The sequence below is a fragment of the Heterodontus francisci genome, chromosome 18 (genome assembly GCF_036365525.1).
Source record: "Heterodontus francisci isolate sHetFra1 chromosome 18, sHetFra1.hap1, whole genome shotgun sequence".
Taxonomy (NCBI): Eukaryota; Metazoa; Chordata; class Chondrichthyes; order Heterodontiformes; family Heterodontidae; genus Heterodontus; species Heterodontus francisci.
This window is the reverse complement of record NC_090388.1, coordinates 60614006-60626707: the sequence shown is the minus strand read 5'-3', so window position 1 is coordinate 60626707 and position 12702 is coordinate 60614006. Positions and strand designations below refer to the sequence as shown.

At 37.9% G+C, this 12702-nt stretch overlaps 1 protein-coding gene across 7 annotated transcripts in view; it reads left to right on the top strand.

The window, feature by feature from the left end:
* Positions 1–12285, top strand: part of nup50 (nucleoporin 50) — a 71492-nt gene extending 59207 nt beyond the window's left edge. For all 7 annotated transcript variants that reach the window (XM_068050830.1, XM_068050831.1, XM_068050836.1 and 4 more), the window contains 2 exons: positions 148–266; positions 3858–12285. In XM_068050830.1, coding sequence (XP_067906931.1) covers positions 148–266; positions 3858–4069 — 331 coding nt within the window. In that variant the 3' untranslated portion in view covers positions 4070–12285. The remainder of the gene's footprint in view (positions 1–147; positions 267–3857) is intronic.
* The last annotated feature ends 417 nt before the right edge of the window (positions 12286–12702 follow it).

The following is a 12702-nucleotide window of genomic DNA, read 5'->3' as shown; positions in this document are numbered from 1 at the left end:
GTTTAAATAGGGTACTTCTGTTGCAAGTCATTTAACGTTGAAATTTTCCATGTTAAATGACAACACGAGTGAAGTTGGTAGTATTCTGCATGAGTTTTTTTCTTAAATATAAGCTTGCTAGTTGCAACTTTGTTTTTCTTTATGCAGGTGTAAGCTGTTCTACAAGAAAGATGGGGATTTCAAAGAGAAGGGAATTGGTACAATCCATTTGAAGCCTGTGGCAGATCAAAAGATCCAATTGTTGGTGCGAGCAGACACTAATCTAGGTGAGTTAGTTAACATTTACATCATCAGTAAATTAACAAATTGGTTATGTAGCACTGATAGTTTATGCCTTAAAAATGAAGATTGGGCACTTAATATTCAAGGATACAAAGTGTTCAGAAAAGACAGCGAAGGAAAAAAAGAAGAGGTGGAGTGGCAGTACTGATTTAGGCAAGTCATTGTAGTGTTCGGGAGAGGATGTTCTTGGTGGGACTAGGGACAGAATCCATTGGTTAGAATTGAGAAGGAAGAATGGCAAGATCACACTACTCGGGGTGTTCTACAGCCCTCCAAATGGGGAGAGAGGAGGAAATCTGAGATGTGAGAGAACTATTGGAGTGGTGATATTGGGTAGACTAATTACTCAAATGTCGATTGGGAGGGTGTTGGAGTGGAGGGGGAGGAATTTCTGAAATGTGTTCAGGAGAACTTCCTTGATCAGTATGTTCTTGGTCTAACTAGGAAGGAGGCATTGCTAGATCTGGTTGGGGATTGAAGTGGACCAAGTGTCTGTGGGGGAGCACTTGGGGTAAGATTGAGGTTTAGATTAGTAGTAGAGAAGGGCAAGGAACAATCTGAAGTAGAACCTCTAAATTGGAAGTGGGCTAACTTCACGGGATGAGGGGGGAGACTAGCCGGGTAAAATGGAACCAAAGACTGATAGGAAAAACTGTAATGGGATAATGAATGATCTTTAAGAAGGAGATGATTCAGGTACAGGCAAGGTACATTCCAGCAAGAGGGAAAGACAAGGGAGATAGAGAATATGATGAAACAAAAAAAGTGGCATATGATGCATATCCGGTGAATTCTTTAAGTGAGAACCAGGCCAAATACATTAAGTTGAGAGGCAAAGTGAAGAAATAATACTGATGAAGGGGAGAAAAGAATGACTTGCATTTATATGGTGCTTTTCGCGGCCACAGGACATCTCAAAGCACTAGTCACTGTTGTAATGTAGGAAATGCAGCTGCCAATTTGTGTACAGCAAGCTCCCACAAACAATGTGATGGCCAGATTATCTGTTTTTGTGATATTGGTTGAGGGATACATATAGCCAGGGCACCATGGATATCTCCCCTGCTCTTCAAAATAATACTATGGGATCTTTTATGTACACCTGAGGGGGTAGACAGGGCCTTGCTTTAATATCATGTCTAAACAACAGCATCTCCGACGGTGCAGCACACCCTCAGTACTGCACGGAAGTGTCAGCTTTTGATTTTTGTGCTCATATCCTGGAGGGGACTTGAAGCTGGAACCTTGTGACTCAGGCAAGAGTGCTTCCAAATGAACCATGGCTGACAGAGAATATGAGAACAGTATGGCAGTTAACATAAAAGGGAACCCAAAAATCGTCTATTAGCTTGTAAATAGTAAGCAGGCATGGGTCCTATTAGGGTCAAAGAGGGTGATAACTGCTTAGAGAGGCAGGGCAAGGCTAGAATACTTAATGATCACTATGTATCCGTGTTTGCCAAGGAAGAGGATGTTGACAATGTCAGTAGACACGGAGATGGTAGCAATAATGGATGGGGTGAAAATTGATGGGAAGGATGTACTGGAAAGGCTGCTATGCTTGGAGTGGATAAGACAGCTGGTTTGGATGGCTTGTTTCCCAGGTTGCTAAAGGAAGTGGGGGTGGAAATGGAAGGCCTTTACTTTATCTGGAGAAGATTGGAAAATTGAGGGGAGATGCTAGTAGATTGGAGTGTGGCAAATGTAACATCCTTATTCAAGAAAGGTTGTTAAGGACATTCCTAGAAACCGCAGGCCGGTCAGTTTAACATCATTGGTGGATGTGGTTTAAACCATCAGGAGAAAAAAATCAACTAGCTATCTGAGGTTTGAGTTTATTAAGGATAGCCACATATTTGTAAAAGGCAGATTGTAGTTGACCAATCTAATTAAATTTTTTGAAGTAACAGAAGGTTGATGAAGGGAATGTGATGGATGTTGTCTATATGGATTTTAAGAAAGCATTTGACAACCAGCTTTTTATGTGGCACTTTAATGAGATTAAGGCTCATTAAATAGGAGGGTCAGCTTGGATTTTAAAAAAAAATTGGCTTCAGGACAGAAAACAACGAGTAGTGGTAAATGGTTGCCTGGAGCATGGTGGTTAGTATTCTCCAATGTTCAGTGCTAGTGCCATTGCTTTTTTGATCTTGGAATACAGAGTAAAATTTTCTGATTATACTAAACTTGGAGGCGTGGCCAACAGTGAGGATGGTACCAGTCAGCTGCAACAGGACATAGGCTAGCAGAATGGGCAGAAAAGTGGCAGATGGAATTTAGAATTGTGCCATTAAGTCTATATTAAAGAGTGTGCAGGGACCTGGGGTTCATGTGCCTTTTGAAGGTGGCAGGACATTGAGAGAATAAGTAGCAAAGCATATGGTATCTTGGGCTTCATAAATGGAAGCATTCAGTACAAAAGCAGGGAAATAATGCTGACCCTTTTATAAAGCTCTGGTTAGGCTACAACTAGAGTATTGCACCCAGTTCTGGTTGCCACACTTAGGAAGGATGTGAGGGTCCTTAAGAGGGTGCAGAGAATATTTATTGGAGATTTTAGTTAAAAGGGCAGGCTGGAGAAGCTGGGGTTGTGCTCCTTGGAGCAATCTACTGTGCTGTTATGACCATGAAGGTGTATGCCCTTAAATTTGTAGTGAAAGCTTAGTCTGTTCCTCAGTCTCTCCTCCCTGTTTTCCTCCTTTCCCATCCGTAGATTTGATTTATGTGTAGAGGCAGCAAATTCCACAACTTTTTTTTGGATACAGTGCCCTAAGGTGCCTGCTTATTGTTTCATTACATGACTTCCTTGTATTTTATGCAGAAGCTTTCTCCTAATTCCACTGCTCTGTGGAAATGTGCTATGTTTGGAATAGTCTGCTGAAATTTACTGGGCAGGCTGATGCGTGAACAAAGGCCATCTTGGCATAATACTTGAAAAACTGAAACTATACATCCTTCAGGTGAAGCAAGGAAAAGAGAAAATATTAATAAATACTTAAAGATGAAGTCTTCTGTATAAAATATATTCCATCAACAGTCTTGAGTTTAATTTTTCAATGCAGTTGCCAAAATTTGTATTTGTACAATTTTCAGCTAGTTGTTAGACTTATTAATTGGAAATTGGCAATCTAAAATATGTTGTCGGGTAGAAAATTGGAACTATTTAAGGGTTGAAGACTTTAGGAAAACTATAGGCATTGGACTATGATGCATTTAAAAACCTGATAGTCAGTTGGTTTTAGCTGGAAAGTAATCTTGCTGAATCCAGGGAATTTAGTCGATTTTTAGATTAGGAAATCTAAATGAATACTGAGTTTTGAGATATAAATGGGGGAAACCAATTTCCATTAGTCGGTAAAGTCATTAATTAGAGGGCACAAATTTAAGATTCAGATACCAAGGGGATGTTGAGCTATCAAATGTCCTATCGAAATCAGTGACAGAATTTGTAATTGCTTTTTGAAGAGTAGATACTTACATATGAAAAATAAAATTTCAATATGCAGGGGACTAGAATTGTAGGCACTGGCTAATCTATAATTTAAAGGCTTTGACTTTTTTTTTCTGTTGATCAGGAAATATTTTACTGAACATTATGCTTCATCCGTCACTGCCTTGTACAAGAACAGGAAAAAACAACATCCTCATCGTCTGCATTCCCAACCCTCCCATTGATGAGAAGAATCCTGACACTGCTATTCCAATTTTGATCCGTGTGAAAACCACTGAAGATGCAGATGAGCTCCACAAAATTATAACCGAGAAAACGGTTGCACATCAAGTATAATTCCTGCTCAATTTAATGTTGTCTTTAGTGTTTTTGCCAAGTTGCTGCTAGGGTCTTTACTTACCAGTTTTCTTTTTTAAAAGTTGGCAGTTGAGGGAAAATATGGTGGTTAGGCCAATTGCACGTCAGTGCATTCATCCTAACTTGGACATCCCTAGGTATTGTCTTTTTTAATTGTACTGAAGTTAACTTTCTTCATACAATTGTGACCTGATCTGATAATTTTTTTAGCCACATTGATGACTCATTTTATACTTTTAAGTTAAACAAACGGGGCCAGCATATTCAGTAACCCTTGACATGGAAGAATCTGTTTGCTAACTTGAGGATTGGAAATGTAAATTGTTGCCTCTAACATTCAGACTTGCTAAACCCCAGTTTCCTCTGGTTCCTAGTTGAACTCCAAGCAGCAGCAATATTTGAAGCTGCTCTAATAATTGAACTATGGCAGAAATATGCTTCTTTTTGCTCCCCACCGCATCCCACCCCACCCCCAAAAAGCCAATTAAGGAGCTCTGTTCACAAAGTGAAAAAGTGAGATTAATACCGATGTGGTAGAATATGATAAAGTAATGAGTCGCGGAGAACTTGGAAACTAAAATGAGCAAGAAGAAACAAAAAAAAAAAATCAGAATTTTAAAAAAGTGGTGATTGGATTGAAAACTCTACAAGTGCAAGAAAGGGAAATGACAGGTGAACAAAATTGAACACAACCAGGTGCTAAAGAAATTATTGGATTTTTGTCATTTCCTCTAAGATCTCTTGTAGCCATCCATTTTAACTGCTTGTAAGCCACATGATTTCATTTCATGTCATAAAATTGTAATAAAAAATTACATTGAATTTGTTGATTTGTTGAGCTTAATTCTTGTACATAGTACCTCATAAATAGTTTTAATTCACTGTGCTTAAAAAAAGGTGCCAGATCATGTGCAAATCTATTTTTAAATCAATGTGATAACCTAAATTTGACCTTTTTCTGCTGAAGTGCTGGTAATTTCCTGCTGCAGAATCTCCCTTGAAAATAGCCTACTGATGGCATAAACCAGTTTCCTCTGTTCAATGTTGCTTACTCTAGCTACAAACACTGGCATTACATACACTATAGTAAAACAAAAAGTAAAATTTTCTTAAATTTCTCTCCAGATCAATAGAATTAGCTAATTTTATGTAGCTTTGCAGTTTATTTTTGCTTATGCATGATGCCCGGATTGCGTGTCCTACATTGTTCTTTAGGTTACGTTAAATTTGCTGTATTTGAAGATCTTTGCATAATTTTGATCTGAGTTTTAAAATGTGAATATGGCCTGTATACACCTGGATTGGTAGATCTTGAAAGCCAAAGATAGTCAAATGTAGAACACATATAATCAATAGGACCTATTTGGAAGTAATGTGGTTTTCATTGTTTAGCTTTGAACAACATTTGTATATAAATGTACAGCATATAACTGTTAAGAACAAAGTTGTGTGTCTTAAATCTTGAGTTGGACTTCAGGCCACAGTACTGATCATGGAAGCCATTTTCAACAATGTGGAAATAAGTAGTTGCCTTAGATTAAAGCATTCCTCGAGTTAATCAAGCTTGAGAGCTTTGTCATAATCTTAGTAATGTTTTGTAAATGACCATAGAACGGTTGCAGTACAGAAGGAGGCCATTCAACCCTTTTGAGTCCATGCCTGTTCTCTGCAAGAGCAATTCAACTAGTTGCCTTTTCCCTGTAAGCCTGTACATTTTTATCTTCAGGTACTTATCCAATTCCATTGCGAAAGCCACAATTGAATCTGTCTCCATCACCTTCTCAGGCAGTTCATTCCAAATCCCAATCGCTTGCATTTAAAAAAAAAAAAAAAAATTTTCTCATGTTGTCTTTGCTTCTTTTACCAATTACCTTAAATTTGTGTTCTGGTTCTCAACCCCTGTGCCAAAGAGAACAGTTTCTCTCTTTTTACTCTGTCCCCTCTGACTCCTCATGGTTTTGAATGTCTCTATCTAATCCCCCCTCAACCTTCTCTTGAAAGAGAGAAACTCCAGGTTCTTCAATCTATCCTTCTAACAGAAGTCGCTCATCCCTGGAACCATTCTTGTAACTCTTTTCTGCACTCTCTAAAGCCTTCCTAAAGTGCGGTGCCCAGAATTGGACAGAATGCTCAGTTGGGGCTGAACCAGTGTTTAATGAAGTTTGTGTTAAAGCATTAGAAAGCTTACTAGCCCTGATTCTGGCAAAGATTAATCATGTACAATTCATACAAATTTGTTTTCTGTGAAAAAACTGGATTGACCTGCTGACATGCAAAACTTTAACCTCATCAATTGGCAATGAATCAGGTCACAGATGTATTTAGAAATGTTCCTAGATAATGTCTTCACTTCCTTCATTTGGTTTCAACGAAATGCCTTCATCCTGTCTCAAATCCATTATTGATTAGATACTTATCCATGTAAAAATTGCATATTTGAATCGCATATTAGTTATTAAATTACCATTTTGTACAGCTTTCATTCCAAATCCAATCAACAGCTGGGGAGTAGGAATATATGTCTTCCAATGAAATTGTCATTAAAAATGGTTGTAAACCTTGCTTTAAATACAGCAAAACATTTTTATTTTTAAGAACTGCAGTTCATGCCAATATCAGACCCAACCAGAAATCCAGAATGAATGACCACTAATTTTTAATGTAAAAATAAATTGCATAAATGTGACGGTACATTTTGGTAGAATAAGGAGGGCATGTACTGATTTGAATAATAAATCTAAAATGTGGGAGAGGGACAAAGGGTTCTATGGTACCGATACACCTCTCTGGAAAGTAGTGAAACAGGTTAATAAGACCTTTTTATAGTAAGAGCAAACCAAGCACTAGGTTTCATTTCTAGAGGGATGGAATTGAAAATTAGAGCTGTGTTAAACTTGTTGATTTTTAACCAGGGTCAATACTAGGGAGCACAGTTCTGGTCTTTGTTATAATAGTGCAAAACACTTCTCGGGGATGTTACCAGAATTGAGAGGATACACTTATTAGGAAAGGCTGAACAGGTTAGACCTCTTTTCTCTAGAAGAGTGAAGGCTGAGGGTGACCCGAGAGGCCAGGGTGGAGGTGGGGAAAATGTTTCCACTTGTGAGGAGTCCAAAACTAATCTTGATAAATACAAGATAGTCACTAATCAATAAGGAATGCAAGAGAAACAGACTGTGGATTGTGCTATCATAAGAAGTAGTCAAGGCAAATAGCATTGATGCATTTGAGGGGAATCAAGATAAGCACATGAGGGAGAAAGGAATAGAAGGATATGCTGACAGATGAAGAGGATGGGAGCAGGCTTGTGTGGAGCCTAAACCACCAGCATGGTCTAGTTGGGCTAAATAACCTGTTCTTGTGTTATAGCCTTTATGTAATTCAGTGCAACCCACTCCATTGATAACATGATCAATATAGGTCTGAAATATTGTTAGAGCTATGTATTTTGGTATATATTGTTGGCTGTAATAAATCTTGCCATTGTGTTTTTAAAAAGAATTCCCCAAAGTGCAATTTACCAATGAACGTATTAAACCTTGTCCCTTTTTATATTGCCTTGAAAAAGACTGCTATTTTTTTTTGCAATGTACTCCACTCATTTGCAGAATCCCTCTGGACCTATTTTTTAATATGTTACAAAGAAGCTGCAATCTTTGTTTTGTAGACTTGCAATACTTTTTAAAGTAGTGTAGTTTTATTTTAGGACTGATTGCTCAGTGCATCAGACCATCACAGGAAGTCCATAGCTAAATAATATCCAGGCCAGTATTCTCCCAGGTTGCTTGGTGTCCTGTGATCCAGTTTCATAAAATATGGCTCCCAGAATACAGGAAAATTTCTAAACCTTGGGGCCTTCCACATGAAGTACCATGTCATCTCTAGTTGCTTCTTCTCAATTCTTAGTTTGAAAACTTGAAATAAAGCCGGCACTAAGCTGGAATGTAACTTCTGAATTTTCTTTCGAGTCTGCAAGACTACTTTTTGGCTGATTGTGGGTGAAAAATAGTTGCAACTTGTCCTCAAACGTAAACCATTTGAAGCCAAGCTGAGAATTTTTGTATTCTCTATTAGAAAAGATTTATTTTGAGTTTAGTTTCAACATTAGTATATTTCTGTAAAAAAAAAAATCTATTCATATCTGTGTGCGGCCATCAAGCAGATCAGTTCTCAATGCACTTAGGGCGATTGCCAGCAACGTGGCTTTTGACTATGTTTACATCTTAATGAGCTGAAAGTTAATCCCATGAAACAAAAAGTTATTGGTGTGTTTTTGTAGAATATTTAATATATAGTGGTCCTATTTAACCAGAAAAGCAATTAATCTGTACATTATTTGGTCTTTTTTTAAACTAATTAAGTTGTTGCTAATTTTGGACATTGTTTTACAGTTTGTAGTTTTCTTGAGTTTGACTTTGATAATTGGGTTATAGTACTGGAATTGTTCCCCCAGGTATAATTGGAATAGTTTTAACAAAAACTAAACATGGCAAAGACTTGAGTTGCTGATTTGTGTAGGTCAGAAGCTTATGGTACTGTACATAGCCAGTAAAATCAATTGCGGGACACCCAGATAAATTAATTGAAGTCTCTTCAATCACAGTGCCCTGATGAGTCTGGTGATGTCACTTGATATGTAAAATATGTAGGAGTTGTAGAACAAGAAACTACTTCTCTCCACAAATTTCAAATATATTTGGTGTTAACTATATTAATTTTGCTCAGTAATTCCAAACTGAAGACTCTAAACACACTATAGCAGCTGTAAAGAATGCATTTTGGTTTACATTTTCATATGTGAAATGGTTACTTTCAAAGCATGGTAAAAGCATGAGGGGGAGACAGTGGTGTAGTTGTAATGTCACTGGATTAGTAATCCAGAGGCCAAGGCTAATTCCCTGGGAGAGCAGGTTCAAATCCCACCAGAGCAGCTGGTGGAATTTAAGTTCAGTTAATAATCTGGAACTGAAAGGTCATCTCAGTAATGGCACCATTACTATCAGCAATCGTTGTAAAAAAAATGTTTGGTTCACTAATGTCCTTTTAGGGAAGGAAATCTGCCATCCTTACCCAGTCTGGCCTACATGTGATGCCAGATCCACAGCAATATGGTCGACACTTAACTGCCCTCTGAAATGGTTTAGCAAGCCACTCAGTTATCAAGGGCAATTAGGGATGGGCAACAAATGATGACCTTGACCAAGACACCCACATCCCATGAAATAATTTTTTAAAAAGGCATTTTGACGATTAGTTTAGTGAGCATTAGTGAGTTTTTATGCATATACATTAAAGTATATGAGGAGGACTTGTCAATCATTGGTTAGAAAGGCATCAAAGGTGTCCATGATTCAAATTGAGTGAGAAATAATACAATGTTTTAAATAACTTCTTTCCACATGGTATTGCAAAGCAACATCCAAAGATGAAATGTATCCTAGGCTGCTATGTGAGGCAAGGGAGGAGATTGCAGGGGCTCTAACACAAATTTTCAAATCCTCTCTTTTCACAGGAGAGGTGCCAGAGAACTGGAGGACAGTAAATGTACCATTTTTCAGGAAGGATAGTAGGGATAAACTTGGTAATTACAGGCCAGTGAGTCTAACATCAGTGGTAGGGAAACTGTTGGAGAAAATTTTGAGGGACAGGATTAATCTCCACTTGGAGAGATAGGGATTTATCAAGGATAGGCAGCATGGCTTTGTCAGGGGGAGATCATGTCTAACAAAGTTGATTGAATTTTTTGAGGAGGTGACCAGGTGTGTAGATGAGGGTAAAGCAGTTGATGTAGTCTACATGGACTTCAGTAAGGCTTTTGATAAGGTCCCGCATGGGAGATTGATCCCATGGGATCCAGGACAATCTGGCAAATTGGATCCAAAATTGGCTTAGTGGCAGGAGGCAGAGGATGATGGTCAAGGGTTGTTTTTGTGATTTGAAGCTTGTGACCAGTGGTGTACTGCAGGGATCGGTGCTGGGACCCTTGCTGTTTGTAGTGTACATTAATGGTTTAGACATGAATATAGGAGGTATGATCAGTAAAGTCACACATGACACGAAAGGTGGTGGTGGTGTCATAAGTAGGAGGAAAGCCTTAGATTACAGGACGATCCAGATGGGCTGGTAAGATGGGCAGAGCAGTGGCAAATGGAAATTAATCCTGAGAAGTGTGAGGTGATGCATTTTGGGAGGACTAACAAGGCAAGGGAATATACAATGGATGGTAGGACCCTAGGAAGTACAGAGAGACCTTGGTGTACTTGTCCATAGATCACTAAAGGCAGCAGCACAGGTAGATAAGGTGGTTAGGAAGGCATATGGGATACTTGCCTTTATTAGCCGAACCATAGAATATAAGAGCAGGGAGGTTATGATGGAGCTGTATAAAGCGCTAGTTAGGCCACAGCTGGAGTACTGTACAGTTCTGGTCGCCACACTATAGGAAGGATGTGATTGCACTGGAGAGGGTGCAGAGGAAATTCACCAGGATGTTACCTGGGCTGGAGCATTTCAGCTATGAAGAGAGACTGGATAGGCTAGGGTTGTTTTCCTTAGAGCAGAGAAGGGATCTGATTTGAGGTATATAAAATTGAGGGGCATAGATAGGGTAGATAGGAAGAAACTTTTTCCCTTAGCTGAGGTGTCAATAACCAGGGGGCATAGATTTGAGGTAAGGAGCAGGAGGTTTAGAGGGGATTTGAGGAAAAAGAATTTCACCCAGAGAGTGGATGAAATCTGGAACGCACTGCCTGAAGGGGTGGTAGAGGTAGGAACCCTCACAACATTTAAGAAGTATTTGGATGTGCACTTGAAACGCCATAGCATACAAGGCTACAGGCCAAGTGCTGGAAAATCGGATTAGAATAGATAGGTGCTTGATGGCTGGCACGGACACAATGGGCCAAAGGGCCTGTTTCTGTGCTGTATAACGCTATGACTCTAACGTCCAGATTCATATTCACCGTGATTAGATTTGTGTTTTTCTGTAAAATATACATTTTTGGGATTTTCGTTTCAAGTAAACATAGCAATCTCTGTTGAATGGCAGATTTTTTTTTTTGCTAAAATTTGGATTTCGTGGTGATTGGGAGAGGATGGCAAGTATAAAATTAAGAGTTTATTTAATGTTGGGGAAAATGTGAGAATTAGGATGTTTTAAGTGAACTATATTGCTGGGATATAGAGAAAAATTTCTTTATACAATGTAAGGGATCTAGATGTTTAAGAGTGACATTTGTGTTAAGTACTTCAGGTAATATTTTGTGACTTCATACTTGCAGTTTTTTAATCATTTTAACTATGTAAAACATGAAGTTGTTCAGACATTTTACTGAGAAATTAAATTAAGTTATTTAGAAAGACACCAGTCCTGTTTGGTTTCTGGAACAGGTCTTTACATCAGTCTAAGCCATTTTTCTGCATATCTGTTGTACATTACATTTCTGGACTCCAAAACGAATGAGTTCAAACTTAATATGCAATTGCATCCTGCCTTCTAAAGATTTTGGAATTTTCTCTATATTCCATTATATATTGCCTGATAAGAGATTCTGTTGTCTTAAAAGATTTGAAAGTCATTGTGATATTTTAGCTGTTCCACATTTTATAAAATCTTGTTCAATGTCTAAATGCCTTTGTTGTAAAAACTTATTGTGATTAGAGCATTTAGCTTTTTAAGTTTTTCTATATATGTCGGCGCTACTTAAGGAAGTGCACATTTCAGTGAGGGCCAGTTTAATTTTGTTGCTTGGAATTAACTTAAGGACATAAGTATTTTATTTATCAATAGAATTAAATTAAGACAATCTGATCATTTTATCTGAAAATTTTTCCTTTGGTTAATCTGCTTTTGTTATAAATTCAGCTGATGCTTTTTAAATCAGCCCCACCCCTCCCCAGTTTAGGAAAAAAAGGATTGTCTGGAAATGAAGCCTTATTTGAATCTGAACTGACTTTTCGATTTTTGCTCAAAAACATGAGAGTCTACCCTTATGTAATGTATTAATATTCCCACCATCACTGTGAAACCTGTTGGCTCTCACTAAGTGTGCTTTCCATTAACTGATAACCCATAATTTTGAAGTGTGTTGTCCTGTTTCAGGATATCAAATAAAACCTGGCTAAAACACTTGAAAATAGAAATGAAAATATGTAAATCAGTAAGTATTTGCATGAATAAAATGTGGTTTTCCAGAGATATTACTATTTCCTTTTCTTGAGTGGATTGCTTTACTGTTGTGACTATATGGTTTTATTCAAATATTCAATTTTATTCAAATAAATATAGATGTGAACTGTGAAATAGATGTTCTCAGTAACAACTTCATCTTCTTGTCACTTGGCTGTCAAATGTTTACTAGATACTTTAATTTTCTGTTCTGATAAGTTACTGAATGAGTGAGAAATGAAATTGTTTCTCTTGCATTTCAACTCCTATCCCCAAATATTTGACAGCGTTGAAGGTTTAGGTTTGCATTTTTTGATGGCTATTGCTTTGCTTATCACTAAAATCTGGCACTACTGCTGAATTGAGAGCCAGCCAGGCCATAAAACTACACTTTTTGAATCTGACATTTTTTGTACTTGTGTTTCCCCCAGAGAGTTTCAACACA